The sequence below is a fragment of the Triticum aestivum genome, chromosome 5B (genome assembly GCF_018294505.1).
Source record: "Triticum aestivum cultivar Chinese Spring chromosome 5B, IWGSC CS RefSeq v2.1, whole genome shotgun sequence".
NCBI classification, from domain to species: Eukaryota; Viridiplantae; Streptophyta; class Magnoliopsida; order Poales; family Poaceae; genus Triticum; species Triticum aestivum.
The window spans coordinates 46,612,287-46,630,907 of record NC_057807.1 but is presented as its reverse complement, the minus strand read 5'-3'; the positions used below and the strand labels follow the sequence as shown (position 1 = coordinate 46,630,907).

General features: G+C 43.0%; 1 protein-coding gene and 1 pseudogene across 2 annotated transcripts; one reads left to right on the top strand and one right to left on the bottom strand.

Annotated features, from left to right (window-relative positions):
- Nucleotides 1-446: 446 nt before the first annotated feature.
- LOC123115606 (uncharacterized) lies at nucleotides 447-1,718 on the top strand. Of its 2 annotated transcripts, none has more exons than XM_044536726.1 (3): nucleotides 447-726; nucleotides 888-986; nucleotides 1,410-1,718. In XM_044536726.1, the coding sequence occupies exons 1-3, from the start codon at nucleotides 529-531 to the stop codon at nucleotides 1,521-1,523; spliced, it is 411 nt and encodes a 136-aa protein (XP_044392661.1). In that variant the 5' UTR covers nucleotides 447-528; the 3' UTR covers nucleotides 1,524-1,718. The 2 variants fall into 2 exon arrangements, with proteins under 2 accessions (XP_044392661.1, XP_044392660.1); XM_044536725.1 differs by having other exon boundaries at nucleotides 888-998.
- Nucleotides 1,719-3,239: 1,521 nt separating this feature from the next.
- On the bottom strand, nucleotides 3,240-5,221 carry LOC123115605 (uncharacterized; annotated as a pseudogene).
- Between the last annotated feature and the right edge of the window lie 13,400 nt (nucleotides 5,222-18,621).

The window sequence follows — 18,621 nt, the reverse complement described above, 5'->3', positions numbered from 1 at the left end:
AGTACTTAGATTTTAGTTAAAAGGTTCAAAAGTTACCAAGAATTTTCCTTAAAAAAAGTTACCAAGAATTAGCTGTGTTTTACTCACTACACGAATATGCAATTTGTATACTTTGTGTGGTGAAAGTGACACGTCTATTCACTATCCAAGTTGGCTACCTATCAACCTAGCTATAAAAAAAAATGTAATGACAGAGACGTGGCATGTAGAAAAGTGACATGGAAATTTGAGCACTACATGCTATATTTCCTAATTTAACATCATGTTTTAATGACATAGTTAATTTTTTTTCTTATTTGCATAAAGGGAAAAATTTCAAGAGGTGATACTAGCCATCGGATGTTGCAAAATGGACGGTTCATACTAATTGGGCCCATCCTTAAATTTCGTTTTGCATACTTATTTGGGCCCGCCTAATAATGACTAAATCCCAAATATGTACTGCCTCTCTGCTGCTTCCCGAAGAAAGAAACCATCCACGTTTCAACCCTTGGCCGCGCGCGCCGCCGCCGTTCCCTTGTGGCAACCATGGCCGGCCCTGGCAGTGGCAGACCAGCCGGCGGCGAAGGCTACTGTGATGTGATTTATTCACCCTATCCGCAGTCGTCGCCTTTTGCTCCTCGCCTGACCGACCTGTTCCAACAATTCGGCCTGGACAAGATCCGCGATATCATGAACCGTCCCGATGGCAAGACGTTCGAGCAGAGGATCATCCACTTACGAGAGGTGAGCGTGCTCCATCCATCCCTTCTCTCATCTAGTTTTTCTTCCATTCAGATTTCAGGTCTCCCCTGTGTCTCAAGATCGTTACAATTCGTCGCCCCTGTGCTGGATCTGCAAACCTCATTCAATCTTTTTAAGATATATTCTCCCTAACTTTTATTCAGGAACTGGATGCTTTCGAACGTGCTCGTAACATATTCTACATGGTCGAGGTCGACGATGACGAGGATGAGGATGAGGACGAGGACGAGGAGGATGAAAATGTAGGACAGATGGTAACAAACTCAAGTCGATCCATAAAATATACTCCCTCTGTTCCTTGATATAAGGTGTATAGATTTTTGAGAAAAAATCCGAAATATAAGGTGCATTGCGTTGCACCACTCGTTTGGATAATTTATTTTTGGAATTTGATTACATTTCCTTATATCAGGCAAGATCCTCTATATACTCATGTCAATTAGTCAGGTGTAATCTCGACCAAAACTTGTGAAATTTCCCCTCCATGTGCGTTCTTTAATTTCCGTGCCAAAAACTATATACTCTATATTTAGGAATGGAGGGAGTATAATTTTGTGTTGGGCGAATTTGCCTCTTCAGTCCTCGACATATACCTGCTTCTTTTTTTGAGCTGCTAATACCTGCTTCTAATATGTACAGTACATTATTTCTGTCTATTAATTCAGCTCTTAGGTGATGAAGAAAACCCAGATACCGCAAAACGGCCACATGCTCCTATTGAAGGCGAACTGGAGTGCGAGAAGCCAAAGATGGCACAAGACTTGAGGTGCCGATTATGAGAAGAACCTGAGGCTGGACGGACAGAGAATTCCTCGCGATAGTTAGTGATTTATGTGTGCTGTATGGATCACACAGCCTATGTTTTCTTAGTTTACATTGCACCAACAAATTTCAAGATGCACTTGTTTATTCTCTTGAGTAAGCTGCGGTTTGGACAATCTAAAATGTTTAGAGATTCAATTGTTTATACTTCAGAGTAAGCTGCAGTTGGTCTGTAGTTTACTCAGTACTCCCTCTGTAAAGAAATATAAGAGCGTTTAGATCACTGACTAGTGATCTAAACGCTCTTATATTTCTTTAGGGGAGGAGTACTAATTATTCCAATGCATTTCTTCATGGACAAAACACGGCTAATTAGGACTGCAGTCATTAACATCACTTTTACTGCTGAAGTATTAACAATAGATGGCTGTTAAAATGACACCTAGTTCAACATACTCGGGTAGCTTTACACGTTGTCTGAACTCTGGTTATATGGAAGCCTAAATTTTTTGCAGAATAATTTATATGATGATAGCGTACCAGCATCAGTGTTCGCCATCAAAATGGCGGCCGACTTCGATGCCTTCGGGCTGGGATTCAATTCAATCATTTGGTTTATGGGCTATGTTGTTTGAAGTATGGCTTGAGGTTTAGGTTCCCGCATAAAGAAAATGTATGGCTTGAGGAGGATCTGCTGCACCTCCTTGAAGACCACCCTCGTGGACAAAAGTGATAACCATGCTAATGGGATTTGGAGTGTCAAAACTACGGCCTGCAGTCTTTATTCTTCAGTTAGTAGACGATATTCAGTTAAGGAACGCCTTTGATGGATGCTGGCGAGAAGGATCCAACGGCTCACTTCGCGCTCCCCGCCGTTTAATGCAGTGTGTAGTTTACTATGGTCGTGAGGTAGCTGTTTATGTAGCTGGCTATAAGATGCCTCACACTGGCTTCTGATGGATCATTCCTCAATATGAGATTTCTCTCAACAACAAAAAAACATATAGTGATGGATATTCCTCAGCATCTACTGTTTCCCCCTTGGTTTCCAAAAAGCCCAAGAAATTTTAAAGGTGTGACTAGATGCATTGGAAAATGCATGAGATAATCTTTCCAAAAATACAAAGATCACCCGATCTGAAGTCACAGGCCTCTGTAATCTGAGTCTGAATCCAAGACGTGGGGTATGTAGTTTGTAAGGCCTTATTTGTATTTTGCCCTCACCCGCCTTTTCAAGCGGGGGCGTCAATTAATTGGCCAAGAATTTCGCTGCCATCAGGATCTCCCGCGCAGGACACACGATCAGAAGGGGTGGCCAATTTTTTGACTCGGATACGAAAATTTGGGAGCTATCCAAAAGCCCGTCTGCCATCCAAACGACTTCTCCCTCTGAATTTCACTCTACCCCCTTCCCCTCTAAATTTCATCAAGTCCTCCGCCTCAGTCTATAAATTTCCTCCATGAGAAAATTCTGTAGATGTAGCTCACTTGCAATAATGGGAGTATCTATTCATAAGCTGTCCACATAAATAATTCTATCTCAAGTCTCTTCCCTATGTTTCTGGATCTGCATCCAACCATTAGCATATCACTCACTTCATACATATGCAAACTAAATATTGAAACTTGATCTAACATGGGTACACAAAACTCCACGATTCGAATATGCCAAATTTAGACTAACTAATATGCAACCTTAACCAAGAGTTAGGAAACTTTGAGGCGGCTAAGAATTAATAAAAGCGAATAAAGTTTATATAATCATGTAAACGCAAATACATGACCAAGACAGAGGACATACAAGAAAGAAAGATCGGACCATGGTGATCCAATCAACAAGCACAAGATAAAAACACGGTCTGACAATAAAAGCCAAAGCTAGCTACCAAAATTAAATACTACAGCTGTTCATCAACTTGAAACTGACGGACTTTAATATGAGGACCAGAAACTGACGTTTATTGCCGCATTAACACACCAACCGCAAGTTCTTTGTCGCTGTCTTCCTCCTTCTCCATCGCCGACCTAATTAAATCTCCGGCATGTTCAGGTCGATGGTGTGCCATGCAATCGCCGCCGCGGCTACGGGTGCAACCGTGCAAGCCTTCTTGGCTTGTTTCCGCCGCAGGTATTGCTTCGCCTGACGTGTGAGCGAAGCGCGGAGGAGGTTGGGAAAGTGCTCATGCACCACACACACGGGTGCATCCTCCCATCAGGATGGGTTTTCATGTGCACATTAGGTGGCGTTTGGTTCGTTGGCTATCCTTGGGGTGGTTAGGGATAGCCAACTTTTCGATGGCCATCGGATGTTTGGTTTAAGAATGGCCAGGGACATGGGCAGTCAAGATTCTGCGAATATTCCCTCAAAACGCGGTTGAGCTCATCCGCGAAAATCTGGCGGATATGGCCAACCACCCTCGCGCGCGTCGCTTCGTTCAGCTGTGAAACGTTTTCTTCGTTTTTCTCTTTTCTCCATCTCGTCTCATCCCCTGAACATGCGTCATGGCAGTTGGACCCAGCCACCCAGGTCGACAACGCCGGCACATCAAGCGCGATAGTGGTGGCCGGAGTTGAGCAGCGGTGGATGCCTCTAGGTCCTGGGGCTGGCTTGTTATGGCGACGCGGAGCAGCGAAAATGAGCAGGCGCGTTGGTCATGCCTGATGGATGCGTGCATATGCTGGTAGATCCACGTTTGTGTTGAACCGTGCGTGCGTGTTTTTTATTTATGCAAGAGCTGCAAGCTGCTGTCCCCCTCTGATGTGTGTTCTTCATCGGAATGCAAGTGAATCCGAGGGAATGTCAGTGTGATCTACACACGTAACTGTAGATGCCTGTGTGTATCAGTTTCTTATCCCTCCAACCAAACAAAAAGAGGTGGCCATCCCATCATTCTGTAATCCTTACAACCAAACAAGAATCAAGGGTATCCCCAACCACATGGTTAAGGGTATCCCCAGCCAATCCCGCCTTCAAACCAAACGCCACCTTAAGGCCCCGAGACTTCTTGAACCTCTTGAGACACAACGGGCACTCGTGCAACAGCTGTTGGCTCTCCTGTTGTGGCGTCTGGTTCTCCGTCATCGCAGCCACGGTCTTGAGCGATTTGCAGGGCTTGATCGGCCGTGTGGGTACTTTGTTGGGCTTGCTGAATGGTGCTTTGTTCGTCGTGACAATCGGCCGCACTTGGGTGGATGCCAATGCCAGACCAGGGGCTTGTTGAGGCACGATCACCAGGTCTGTCGCTTGGCTCGGTGGAACCACCTGCTCCAGCACCAGATTTGGCCCGATAGCGACCACTGGCGACAGTGAAGGCACTTGTGTGGGACCTTGCCTTGAAGCGACCACAACCCCCGAAGCGGGTGTTTGGCTGGTCGCTTTGGCCACCGGCGCACCCTGGGATACACCCGCTGGAACATCTGCCACCTGTGGTGGCAGAGGCAGTGACGGTGTTGTAGCATGGTCGAGGGATGCAGGATGCTTGTCACGGATGCCACTAGCCAGCATCATCAGAGATAAGGCGAGGTTCTCCTCCTCGGAGCTGAGTCCACGGTTAGGGTGGTGTGCGGAGGATGCTAGCGAGATCGCTGGTGGTAGCGAAGGCTGGTCATCAACATGTTGGTTCGTGGACATGCAGTTGGCGCTGGCGGCCATGAGATCTTGGTCACAGACTTGGTGAGGGATGGGAGAGGAAGAGATAGGTGATCTGGGAGCAAGGGAAAGGGGGCTGGTGTGCTTGTGTTCTATTGTGCCTGCGAGAGATAGATATAAAGGGGCCCCCGAAAGGGAAGCAATGCTGTCATCATCTATCAACTAGTAACGCTCGTGTTATGTGATGTGACACATGGTAGCGGTAAGCATGGCCACGTTGCCGATAGATCTACCACTAAGTTAGCGGCACACGTTACCATCGGTGCATGCTACCATCACATGTATGTAGAAAATCATGTGTTGAGTAACCACTATGGTAGATTTTCAATATGAGCTCTTTTAAGATTATCCTCTCTTAGCTTCTAGGAGGTAAGAGAAATGTTTAATCTAAGCCATCCATTCATGCATGAACGGTAAATTTGACTATGCATACTATTTTTATAGCGACTACTTGCTTATTTTGCTTTGGATACCGAATATTCACGAGATGTCTCCATACAAAATAGGCATGCTTTATTATTGGATAGCATTTTTTTCCTTTTCCAATTTATGAAAAGTTCCTATGAACTTTTGCTCTAGTCTCGTATCACTATTGTAGAATATGTATTTAATTCGCATTGCATATACAATGCAACATTTTATTAGTTTCACTCTTAGTCACGAAAAACTATCTAGTCACGAAAAACTATCTAATCAGTTCGAGATCCGAAGTTGCACTATGAAACAATACATAGATACTATGATGTTAGTATAAAGTTGAGCCGTCTATTTTGGAACGGAGGGAGTATCTGTTATCTCAATTGAATAAGGGTCTTTTACAGCTGTGTCCCTAACTCGAACCCACTACTCACATTTGCCCCTAATTCAAAAGCCTGCTCAAAAATGTCCCTCCGCCGTTAGGTGCCCTTACAGAAATGCCCTTCCGTTCCGTTTCCATCCGGTCAAAGGGGTTTGACCGTCTACGGGGCGTTTGTTGGACATTTTGCCCTTGCCTCCATGTGCCACTTACATGTGGGACCCAGTCAGAAAAAAATAAAAAGGAAAAACTCTCCCTCTCACCCTCTCTCTCACACACTTACATGTGGGCCCCAAAAAATAGATAAATAAAAAATCCCTCACACCTCTCTCCCCTACCTCACGACCTCTCTGTCTCACCTCCGGCGAGCGCCGACAGGCCGGATTGTGCGCCGTCGGCACCAGCTCCCCACGCGCGGCAGCACTCCCTCCATTCCATTCTCCCTCTCCCTCCCTCCCTTCCTCTCCCTCCCTCTCTCACGACTGCAGCGACGAGCTAGGCGGCGGCCTCCGGCGGTGCTCGACGGACTCGAGAAGGCGGCCATGGATCCAGTGGTTTAGGGGGCTGGGCGACATCTTAGGGGCACCACGAACACGACTGAGACATTAATTTGTGGTTTAGCAGGACAGGGGCGGCGAATTTACGACGGTGCTCCGGCGGCCGCGGACGAGGAAGACGATCAATTCGGTCATGTTTGCGAGGTCCTGCTCGAGCTGCTCCTAGGAGTAGACGAAGTCGAGGCGTGCGTGTCTCCTGGATAGCTTTTCAGCTGTCTGTGAGGACAATGGCCGCGGCAATGGCGACGGTCACGACGACTGCCGTCCTGGGATGCGGCTGAGGGGAGGAGAGAAAGCGGGGGAAGGGAGGGAAAGTTAGCTAGGGTTGTCCAAGGGCTTGCCGGCGTCGCTAAGTAGCCCTACTCGAGCTACTACGGCGGCAGCTGTCGAACAGCGGGCGACGGTGGCGCGCGCCGGCGCGTGCAGTCGATGAGCTGACGAAGACGACGACTGGGGGAGATGGGTGGGCCTGGCGGTATGCACATGGGCCGAAAGTGCACATTGCACTTGGGCCAAAAGGTAAGCACTCTCTTTCTTCTCTTTAATTTTTTTTCAGGGGTAAAAATGTCCAACAAACGCCCCATAGACGGTCAAACCCCTTTGACTGGACGGAAACGGAACGGAAGGGCATTTTTGTAAGGTCACTTAACGGCAGAGGGGCAAATTTGAGCAGACTTTGAAATTAGGGGCATATCTGAGTAGGTGGTTCGACTTAGGGACAGAAATGCAAATGGCCCATTGAATAAAGATTGTATGTTTTAAAAAAGGATCGTGTGTTTAAAAAAACATTGGATGTTGAAAAATGGACTAGCAACATTTGGGCAGCTAAAATTTCTCTCTGCTTTTTTTGAGAAAGGCTATTCTATCTGCAAGGTTAATTTTTTTTTTACTAAATCCCGAAAATGTATGTATGTTTCCCCTCCCCAAATAAAGAAACCATTCAAGTCAAAACCCTAGCCACGCCGCCGCCGTACCCCTATGGCTGGTAGACCACCCAGCGGCCAAGGCAATCCTCGTCTCTTTCGTGCACCCCATGCGCCGTTGCCGCCTCTTCCTCCTCACCTGATCTACCTGTTCCGACACTTTGACATGAACAAGGTCCAAGATATCTTAAACAGCTCTGATGGTAAGACGTACGAGCAAAAGAGTGGCCGCTTATGCGAGGTGCGCTCGATCCCTTCTCTCATCTAGTTTTTCTCTCATTCAGATTTCGGGTCTCCCTTCTGACTCAAGATCGCTTTAATTCTTCATCCCGTGCGTGTTGGATCTGTATGTTAGATGTGTATAGTCCCTTTTCGGTATATCCTCGTGGCTGCCACTCCCACTTCCTCCCGATTCCCCACTCGGGGCTGCATCGGGCTCGCGTGAGGCTCTCAGCCCCGATCCAGATCGGGGAGAGTTGACCAAAAAACAGAGGAGAAAAATAGAGTTCCCTCATGTCTTCTTCAGGCTATGTTGTTGTTCCTCGATGATCAGTGATCTTCGATGGCACCAACTACGCTGAGTTTGTGGGGTTCATGTGCATCCATATGCGTGGTCTTCTTCTGTGGGGTGTTCTTTCTGGTGAGATCCCCTGCCCACCATGCCCTGTTGCGCCCGTGGCCCCAATCCCATCGGTGCCGCCGATACTTGCTGCTGAGGCTTCTCAGGCTGACCGAGATGCAACCAAGGCCCTTGATGATGATGCCGTTGATGCTTATGATCAGCATGTATCTGCTTATTCCAATTCTCTTTCGGTGTACCACGATGATCTCTCTGCTTACACTCAGTGGTGCAATGACGATGCTCGTGCTGCTGCTGTTCTCACTGCAAGTGTCCTCCCTCAGTTTGCTTCGGAGTTCATGGGACTTGGTACAGTTGCAGCGATGTGGTCTTATCTTTGTCAGCGCTATCAGCCCTCTCGTGATGCTCTCTACCTATCTGTGGTGCATCAGGAGCATGCACTCTAGCAAGGTGATTCCTCTGTTGATGAGTTCTATTCACAGTGCTCTATGATACGTCTCCAACGTATCTATAATTTTTGATTGTTCCATGCTATTATATTACCTGTTTTGGATGTTTATGGGCTTTATTTTACACTTTTATATCATTTTTGGGACTAACCTACTAACCGGAGGCCCAGCCCGTATTGCTGTTTTTTTTGCTTATTTCAGTGTTTCGAAGAAAAAGAATATCAAACGGAGTCCAAACGGAATGAAACCTTCGGGAGTGATCTTTTTGGAACAAACGTGATCCAGAGGACTTGAAGTGAAAGTCAAGAAGCAATCGAGGAGGCCACGAGGGTGGAAGGCGCCCCCCTACTGGGCGCGCCCCTATCTCGTGGGCCCCTCGGGCGTCCACCGACGTACTCCACCGACGTACTTCTTCCTCCTATATATACCCATGTACCCCGAAAACATCAGGGGAGCACACGAAAAACTATTTTCACCGCCGCAACCTTTTATATCCGCGAGATCCCATCTTGGAGCCTTCGCCGGCGCTCCGCCAGAGGGGGAATCGACCACGGAGGGCTTCTACATCAACAACATAGCCTCTCCAATGAGTTGTGAGTAGTTTACCACAGACCTTCGGGTTCATAGTTATTAGCTAGATGGCTTCTTCTCTATCTTTGGATCTCAATACCGTGTTCTCCTCGATCTTCTTGGAGATCTATTCGATGTAACTCTTTTTGCGGTGTGTTTGTCGAGATCGGATGAATTGTGGGTTTATGATCAAGTTTATATATGAGAAATATTTGAATCTTCTCTGAATTCTTTTATGTGTGATTAAGTTATCTTTGCAAGTCTCTTCGAATTATCAGTTTGGTTTGGCCTACTAGATTGATCTTTCTTGCAATGGGAGAAGTGCTTAGCTTTGGGTTCAATCTTGCGGTGTCCTTTCCTAGTGACAGCAGGGGTAGCAAGGCACGTATTGTATTGTTGCCATCGAGGATAAAAAGATGGGGTTTATATCATATTGCATGAGTTTATCCCTCTACATCATGTCATCTTTCTTAATGCGTTACTCTGTTCTTTATGAACTTAATACTCTAGATGCATGCTGGTCGATGTGTGGAGTAATAGTAGTAGATGCAGGCAGGAGTCGGTCTACTTGTGACCAACGTGATGCCTATATACATGATCATGCCTAGATAATCTCATAATTATTCGCTTTTCTATCAATTGCTCGACAGTAATTTGTTCACCCACCGTAATACTTATGCTATCTTGAGAGAAGCCACTAGTGAAACCTATGGCCCCTGGGTCTATCTTTTATCATATAAGCTTTCAATCTACTTTTATTTGCATCTTTACTTTTCCAATCTATATTATAAATACCAAAAATATATTTATCTTATCATATTATCTCTATCAGATCTCACTTTCGCAAGTGGTCGTGAAGGGATTGACAACCCCTTCATTGCGTTGGTTGCGAGTTCTTGTTTGTTTGTGTAGGTGCATGGGACTTTTGAGGAGCCTCCTACTGGGTTGATACCTTGGTTCTCAGAAACTGAGGGAAATACTTATGCTACTATTGCTGCATCACCTTTTCCTCTTCAAGGAAAACCAACGCAAGCTCAAGACGTAGTAAGAAGGATTTCTAGCGCCGTTGCCGGGGAGGTCTTCGCTCAAGTGAAGACATACCAAGTACCCATCACAAACTCATCTCCCTCGCAATTATATTATTTGTCATTTGCCTCTCGTTTTCCTCTCCCCCACTTCACCCTTGCCGTTTTATTCGCCCTCTCTTTCCCAATCTCCTCTCCTCTTTTTCGCTTGCCTTTTTTTTTGCTTGTGTGTTGGATTGCTTGTCTCTATGGCGCAAGATAATACCAAGTTGTGTGACTTTTCCAATACCAATAATAATGATTTCCTTAGTACTCCGATTGCTCCTCTTAATGCTGTTGAGTCTTGTGAAATCAATGCTGCTTTGCTGAATCTTGTTATGAAGGATCAATTCTCTGACCTTCCTAGTGAAGATGCCGCTACCCATTTAAACAACTTTATTGATTTGTGTGAGATGCAAAAGAAGAAAGATACGGATAATGATATTGTTAAATTGAAGTTATTTCCGTTTTCACTTAGAGATCATGGTAAAGTTTGGTTTTTGTCTTTGACTAAGAATAGTATTGATTCATGGAATAAGTGCAAAGATGCTTTTATCTCTAAGTATTTTCCTCCCCTAAGATCATCTCTCTTAGGAACGATATTATGAATTTTAAACAACTTGATCATGAGCATGTTGCCCAATCTTGGGAAAGAATGAAATTGATGATTCATAATTGCCCTACTCGTGGTTTGGATTTATGGATGATCATACAAAAAATTTATGCCGGATTGAATTTTGCTTCTAGAAATCTTTTAGGTTCGGCCGCGGGAGGCACATTTATGGAAATCACCTTAGGAGAAGCTACAAAACTCCTTGATAATATTATGGCTACTTATTCTCAATGGCACACCAAAAGATCTACTAGTAAAAAAGTGCATGCTATAGAAGAAATTAACGTTTTAAGTGGAAAGATGGATGAACTTATGAAATTGTTTGCTACTAAGAGTGCTTCTATTGATCCCAATGATATGCCCTTGTCTACTTTGATTGATAATAATAATGAATCTTTGGATGTGAATTTTGTTGGTAGGAATAATTTTGGAAACAATGCTTATAGAGGAAACTTTAATCCTAGACCGTTCCCTAGCAATTCCTCTAATAATTATGAAAATTCCTACAATAATTCTTATGGTAATTTTAATAAGATGCCCTCTGATTTTGAGAATAGTGTGAAAGAATTTATGATTTCTCAAAAGAATTTTAATGCCTTGCTTGAAGAAAAATTGCTCAAAATTGATGATTTAGCTAGGAACATTGATAGACTCTCGCTTGATGTTGATTCTTTGAAACTTAGATCTACTCCTCCTAAGCATGATATCAATGAGTCTCTAAAAGCTATGAGAATTTCCATTGACGAGTGCAAAGAAAGAACCGCTAGATTGCGTGCTAAGAAAGATTGCTTTTATAAAAGTATGTTCTTCTAGTTTCCATGAAAATAATGATGAAGATCTTAAAGTTATTGATGTGCCCCCTATTAGATCTTTGTTTTGCAATATGAATCTTAATGATGATGGGACTAGAGATGAGTCAACTTTAGTTAAAAGGCGTCCTAATGATTCGGAGTTTTTAGATCTTGATGCTAAATTTGGAAAAAGTGGGATTGGAGAGGTCAAGACTTCAAATAGCATTGAACCCACTATCTTGGATTTCAAGGAATTTAATTATGATAATTGTTCTCTAGAAGATTGTATTTCCTTGTTGCAATCCGTTGTTAATTCTCCTCATGCTTATAGTCAAAATAAAGCTTTTACCAAACATATTGTTGATGCCTTGATGCAATCTTATGATGAAAAACTTAATTTGGAAGTTTCTATACCTAGAAAACTTTATGATGAGTGGGAACCTACTATAAAGATTAAAATTAAAGATCATGAGTGTTATGCTTTGTGTGATTTGGGTGCTAGTGTTTCCATGATTCCGAAATCTTTATGTGATATTCTTGGTTTCCATGATCTTGATGATTGCTCTTTAAATTTGCACCTTGCGGATTCCACCATTAAAAAGCCAATGGGGAGAATCAATGATGTTCTCATTGTTGCAAATAGAAATTTGGTGCCCGTAGATTTTATCGTTCTTGATATAGATTGCAATCTTTCATGTCCTATTATTCTTGGTAGACCTTTCCTTAGAATGATTAGTGCGATTATTGATATGAAGGAAGGGAATATTAGATTCGAAATTCCATTAAGGAAAGGCAAGGAGCACTTTCCAAGAAAGAAAGTCAAATTACCTTATGAATATATCATGCGAGCTACTTACGAATTGAGTGCCAAAGATGGCAGTACTTAGATCTATCCTCGCTTTTATGCCTAGCTAGGTGCGTTAAACGATAGCGCTAGTTGGGAGGCAACCCAATTTTATTTGTGTTTTTCGTTTTTGTTTCTGTTTAGTAATAAATTTTGCATCTACCTTCTGTTTAGATGTGTTTTTATGTTTTATTTAGTGTTTGTGCCAAGTACAACCTATAGGATAACCTATGGTGATAGTTAATTTTATTCTGCTGAAAAATAGAAACTTTACACGCACGAAAATAATTTTAGTAATTTACAGAAACGTGGTTTTTCGTTGATTATTTTTGCTGTATATCAATAGACAAATTTCTCAGGACTTCCTATTTTGATAGGATTTTTAGAGTTCCAGAAGTATTCGAAAGTTATAGATTGCTACAGACTATTCTGTTTTTGACAGATTCTGCCTTTCGTGTGTTGTTTGCTTATTTTAATGCATCTATGGCTAGTATTAAGTGGTATGAACCATAGAAAACTTGGAATAAAGTAGGTTTAACACCAATATAAATAAATAATGAGTTCATTACAGTAACTTATGTGGTGGTTTTTCTTTCTTTCACTAACGGAGCTTATGAGATTTCCTATTGAGTTTTGTGTTGTGAAGTTTTCAAGTTTTTGGTAAAGATTTGATGGACTATGGAATAAAGAGTGGAAAGAGCCTAAGCTTGGGTATGCCCATGGAACCCCAAGATATTCAAGAATAGCCAAAAGACTAAGCTTGGGGATGCCCCCGGAAGGCATCCCCTCTTTCGTCTTCGTTTATTGGTAACTTTACTTGGAGCTATATTTTTATTCGCCACATGATATGTGTTTTGCTTGGAGCGTCTTGAATGATATTAGTCTTTGATTTTTACTTTTCCACAATCATCCTTGCTGTACACACCTTTTGGGAGAATCCCTCTTGATTAGAATTTATTAGAATACTCTATGTGCTTCACTTATATCTTTTGAGCTTGATAGTTTTGCTCTAGTACTTCACTTATATCTTTTAGAGCACGGCGGTGGCTTAATTTTGAAGAAATTGTTGATCTCTCATGCCTCACTTATATTATTTTGAGAGTCTTTTAGAACATCATGGTATTTGCTATGGTTATAAATTTGGTCCTAGAATGATGAGCATCCAAGTTGGGTATAATAAAAACTATCATAGAAAGTGCATTAAACACTAGGATCAATTTGATGCTTGATAATTATTTTGAGATATAAAGGTGGTAATACTAGAGTCATGCTAGTGGGTAATTATGAAATTGAGAAATACTTGTGTTAAAGTTGGCAAGTCCCGTAGCATGCACGTATGGTAAAAGTTGTGTGACAAATTTGTTGCATGAGGTACTCTTTTGATTATCTTCCTTATGAGTGGCAGTCGGGGACGAGCGATGGTCTTTTCCTACCAATCTATCCCTCTAGGGGCATGCGTAGTAGTACTTTTCTTCGAGGGCTAAGTAGACTTTTGCAATAAGTATATGAGTTCTTTATGACTAATGTGAGTCCATGGATATATGCACACTCACCCTTCCACTTTGCTAGCCTCTATTATGCCGCGCAACTCTCGCCGGTATCATGCACCCATTATTTACCTTCCTCAAAACAACCACCATACCTACCTATTATGGCATTTCCATAGCCATTCCGAGATAAATTGACATGCAATGTTATTATGACACGCTCCATCATTGTCATATTGCTCTTTGCATGATCATGTAGTTGACATCGTATTTCTAGCAAGGCCAACTTCATAATTTTCGTACATGTCACTCTTAATTCATTGCATATGCCGGTACACCGCCGGAGGCATTCATATAGAGTCATATTTTGTTCTAAAAGTGTTGAGTTGTAATTTCGAGTTGTAAATTAATAAAAGTGTGATGATCTTCATTATTAGAGCATTGTCCCAATTGAGGAAAGGATGATGAAGATTATGATTCCCCCACAAGTCGGGATGAGACTTTAGACTTTAAATAAAAAAAGTCCAAAGAGCCCACCAAAAAAATAAAAAAAAAATGAGGCCAAAGAGCCCACCAAAAAAAAAGAGAGAAAAAGAGAGAAGGGACAATGCTACTATCTCTTTTCCACACTTGTGCTTCAAAGTAGCACCATGATCTTCATGATAGAGAGTCTCTTGTGTTGTCACTTTCATATACTAGTGGGAATTTTTCATTATAGAACTTGGCTTGTATATTCCAATGATGGGCTTCCTCAAAATGCACTAGGTCTTCATGAGCAAGCGAGTTTGATGTACACCCACTTAGTTTCTTATGTTGAGCTTTCATACATTTATAGCTCTAGTGCATCCGTTGCATGGCAATCCCTACTCACTCACATTGATATCTATTGATGGGCATCTCCATAGCCCATTGATACGCCTAGTTGATGTGAGACTATCTTATCCCTTTTTGTCCTCACAACCACCACCATATACCACCATAGTGCTATGTCCATGGCTTGCGCTCATGTATTGCGTAAGAGTTGAAAAAAATGGAGTGCGTTAAAAGGTATGAACCAATTGCTCGGCTCGTCACCGGGGTTGTGCACGATGGGAGTATTTTGTGTAATGAAAATGAAGCCTGGCCTAACTATATGATTTTGTAGGGATAAGCTTTCTTTGGCTATGCTATTTTGATAAGACATGATTATTTGTTAGTATGCTTCAAAGTATTATTATTCTTTATGTTTTATAAGCTTTTATCTTGAATCATTTGGATCTGAAAAATCATGCCACAATAAAGAAAATTACATTGAGAATTATGCTAGGTAGCATTCAACATCAAAAACTCGGTTTTTATCATTTACCTACTCGAGGATGAGCAGGAATTAAGCTTGGGGATGCTTGATACGCCTCCAACATATCTATAATTTTTTATTGTTCCATGCTATTATATTACCTGTTTTGGATGTTTATGGGCTTTATATTACACTTTTATATCATTTTTGGGACTAACCTACTAACCGGAGGCCCAGCTCGTATTGCTATTTTTATTTTGCCTATTTCTGTGTTTCAAAGAAAAGCAATATCAAACGGAGTCCAAATAGAATGAAACCTTCGGGAGTGATCCTATTGGAACAAACGTGATCCAGAGGACTTGGAGTGCAAGTCAAGAAACAATTGAGGAGGCCACGAGGGTGGAGGGCGGCCCCCCCTACTGGGCGCGCCCCCTTCTCATGGGCCCCTCGGGCGTCCACCGACGTACTTCTTCCTCCTATATATACCCATGTACCCCGAAAACATCAGGGGAGCACACGAAAAACTATTTCCATCGCCACAACCTTCTGTATCCGCGAAATCCCATCTTGGAGCCTTCGCCGGTGCTCCGCCGGAGGGGGAATCGACCATGGAGGGCTTCTACATCAACAAGATAGCCTCTCTGATGAGTTGTGAGTAGTTTACCACAGACCTTCGGGTCCGTAGTTATTAGCTAGATGGCTTCTTCTCTCTCTTTAGATCTCAATACACTACCAAAAAAATACACTTCCGTGATGATACGTGTTTGTCACAGTAGGTCGCGTTTTTTGTCATGCATGTACATCCATGACGATTTTATGACAGAATCAAGATAGTCATACATGTGTTGTCATAGAAGTGTTCCATGACATTACCAGAATTATCATCACGGAAGTGTCCACTTCCATGACGATAAATCACGCGTCATAGAAGTGCTTTCATCAAGGGTGACCGACACGTGGCATCCACCGTAACGGAACGCCGTTAAGCTATTGGGTCGGGTTTTGGATCCGATAACCCGTTAACAGCCCTGACCAATGGGGATTTTCCACGTGTAAAATCATCATTGGCTGGAGGAGACACATGTCAGGTCCGCGTTGGCACAGGTGTCACTCATCCAATGGGCGAGACGCGCCTATGATATGTTGACACGTGGACCGGCCCATCAAGTTTAAATGGGCCGGCCCAACTAAAGGCCCATAAGATTTTGCAGATCATAATGGGCTAGCCCAGCTAAAGGCCCACGAGATTTTGTGGACCATAATGGGTTGGCCCAGCTAAATGCCCACAAGATTTTGCGGGCCATAATGGGACGACCCAGGTAAAGGCCCACAAGATTTTTGTGTGCCATAATGGGCTGGCGTAGGTAAAGGCCCACAAAATTCTTGCGGATCATAATGGGCCGGCCCAGCTAAAGGCCCATGAGATTTCGGCAACATTAATTGGCCGGCCCAGCTGTAGGCCCACAAGATTTTGAGGATCCTAGTAGGCCGGCCCATTAACTGTCTGCCATGTTTTGGGCCAAATGTCGGCCCATATTTGATCCGGTCCATTAATGGCCTGCCACGTTTCGGGCCTAATAATGGCCCATATGAGATCTGGCCCGTTAAAAGCCTACCACGTTTTGGGCCAAATCACGGCTCAGATCAGGTCCGGCCCTTTAAGAGGCTTTGGGCTCAATTATGGCCCATATCAGATTCGGCCCGTCAACTAGACGCTATGCTTTTGGGCCCACTTGCTAAATGTTGATTTGGTAATTCGGCCTAATATTAGTTTCGGCATGTTAAGGGCCCGTTTAACATTTCGGCCCTATATTAATTTCGGCCTGTTAAAAGCCCATCATATAGTTGGGCCTAACTACGGCCTAGTTTGCATCCGGCCTGCTCGCAGCCGATATCTGATTGGGCCAAACAAGGACCGAGACAATTTTGGCCTGTTAAAAGCCCGTGAGTTGATTTGCACAATCATGGGCCGGGGTCCATTGCGGGCTGCTGCCGGCCCGTGAGCTGTTCGGCACGTTTCAGGCCTAACCTACTTCTCAGCCTCCTAAAAGCCCATTGAGTTTTCTTGCGAAAAGAGGGCCGAGGGTTACTCGGCCTATTAAAGGCCTGAATCTACTAGTGGTCCAGTTTACTTTTGGAATTTTAACGGACCAAGATGACGGGGCCCATGATGCGGATCATACATCGTGATTGCATGACGGCCCGATTATGTACCGTAATTTTACGGTTTGGCCAGTTTACTGCGAAGACAGGATATATACAGTAAAATAACTGCAGCATCGTGAATAAGAAAAAACCTAGACTATACAATAAAGAAACTGTGGCATATTACATCCACTGGGCATCAAAGTTCGCCACTATGATAATAAAGCACAAGCAGACAGGAGATTACATACACTGGGCATCAAAGATAGCCACCAGTGCAAATAAACACGCCGACAAAATAATATACAAAACCGACATCACTTCAATAGAGTTCAAGAAAGGTTAGCCTTGCTGGGGTGCTGCAGCGCAAGCAGCTGAGCAAGATGATGAGACTGCACTTGTTCAACACTTATATCTTCCTCACTCTGAAAGATAAACAAGTAGACAGATGACAGGTTTTGCACATAAAAGTATCAGTGCTGACAATTCATCACATTTCTTACTGACGAATAATGTGACACAGTTTAAAATTGCATTAACACAATATGGTATTGTTCAGGTCAAGACATGGCAGGAAATGACATTGTGAAGGAGTTGGCATCTTCACGACACCACTGGATTACATATCAAGAACTCATAAGTATTAATGGTTAGTGTGCTATCAATTTATCCCATTTTAGATTGGCAAATAAAGAGACGGTTTAAATAATAGTAGAATGATATGACATTGTTCATAGTTAAGACATTGCAGAATATGACATTGTGCTGTAGTGGGTAGGTTCACCACACCACTCGATTACAGATGAAGAACAGAAGCATACATGCAGTGCAAAAGAAGATCACTTGCTCTATATAGTTTAATTTACATGGTATGAAGAAGGAACTTAGTTGTACAACTGAAAATTTAAATTGAGAAGGACAAACTTTTGTTTATGAACTACATAATAATCTTTAAACATGCAATTGATGCAAACACCCAAAATAAACAGCTGTTGCAGTCATGCCTAACCAAATATACACAACAAAGTTTGAAGGCTTGAGAAGGACAAACTTACATTACTGGTGAAGACAGGCTCTATAAAGCCCTTGTCCATGCTAATGGGGGGGGGGGAGGGGGCAATTCAAGAAGTTTACCACAGAATATTCTTCATAAGCATTGCCTTTATTCTACATTTTGTTAAGAGTAAATATAGATGTGATAATATACGAAAAAATGGAGAATATTTAAGATAAGTTGAAGAGTGATGCTACATAACCAAGTAGCTATAAATGTATGTGCCACTGCTAGAAAAACCCCTACTAATGGTGCACCTAATATGGCTATTAATGGCGCATCTGTGGTGCGCCATTAACAGCTTGCCATTAGTAATA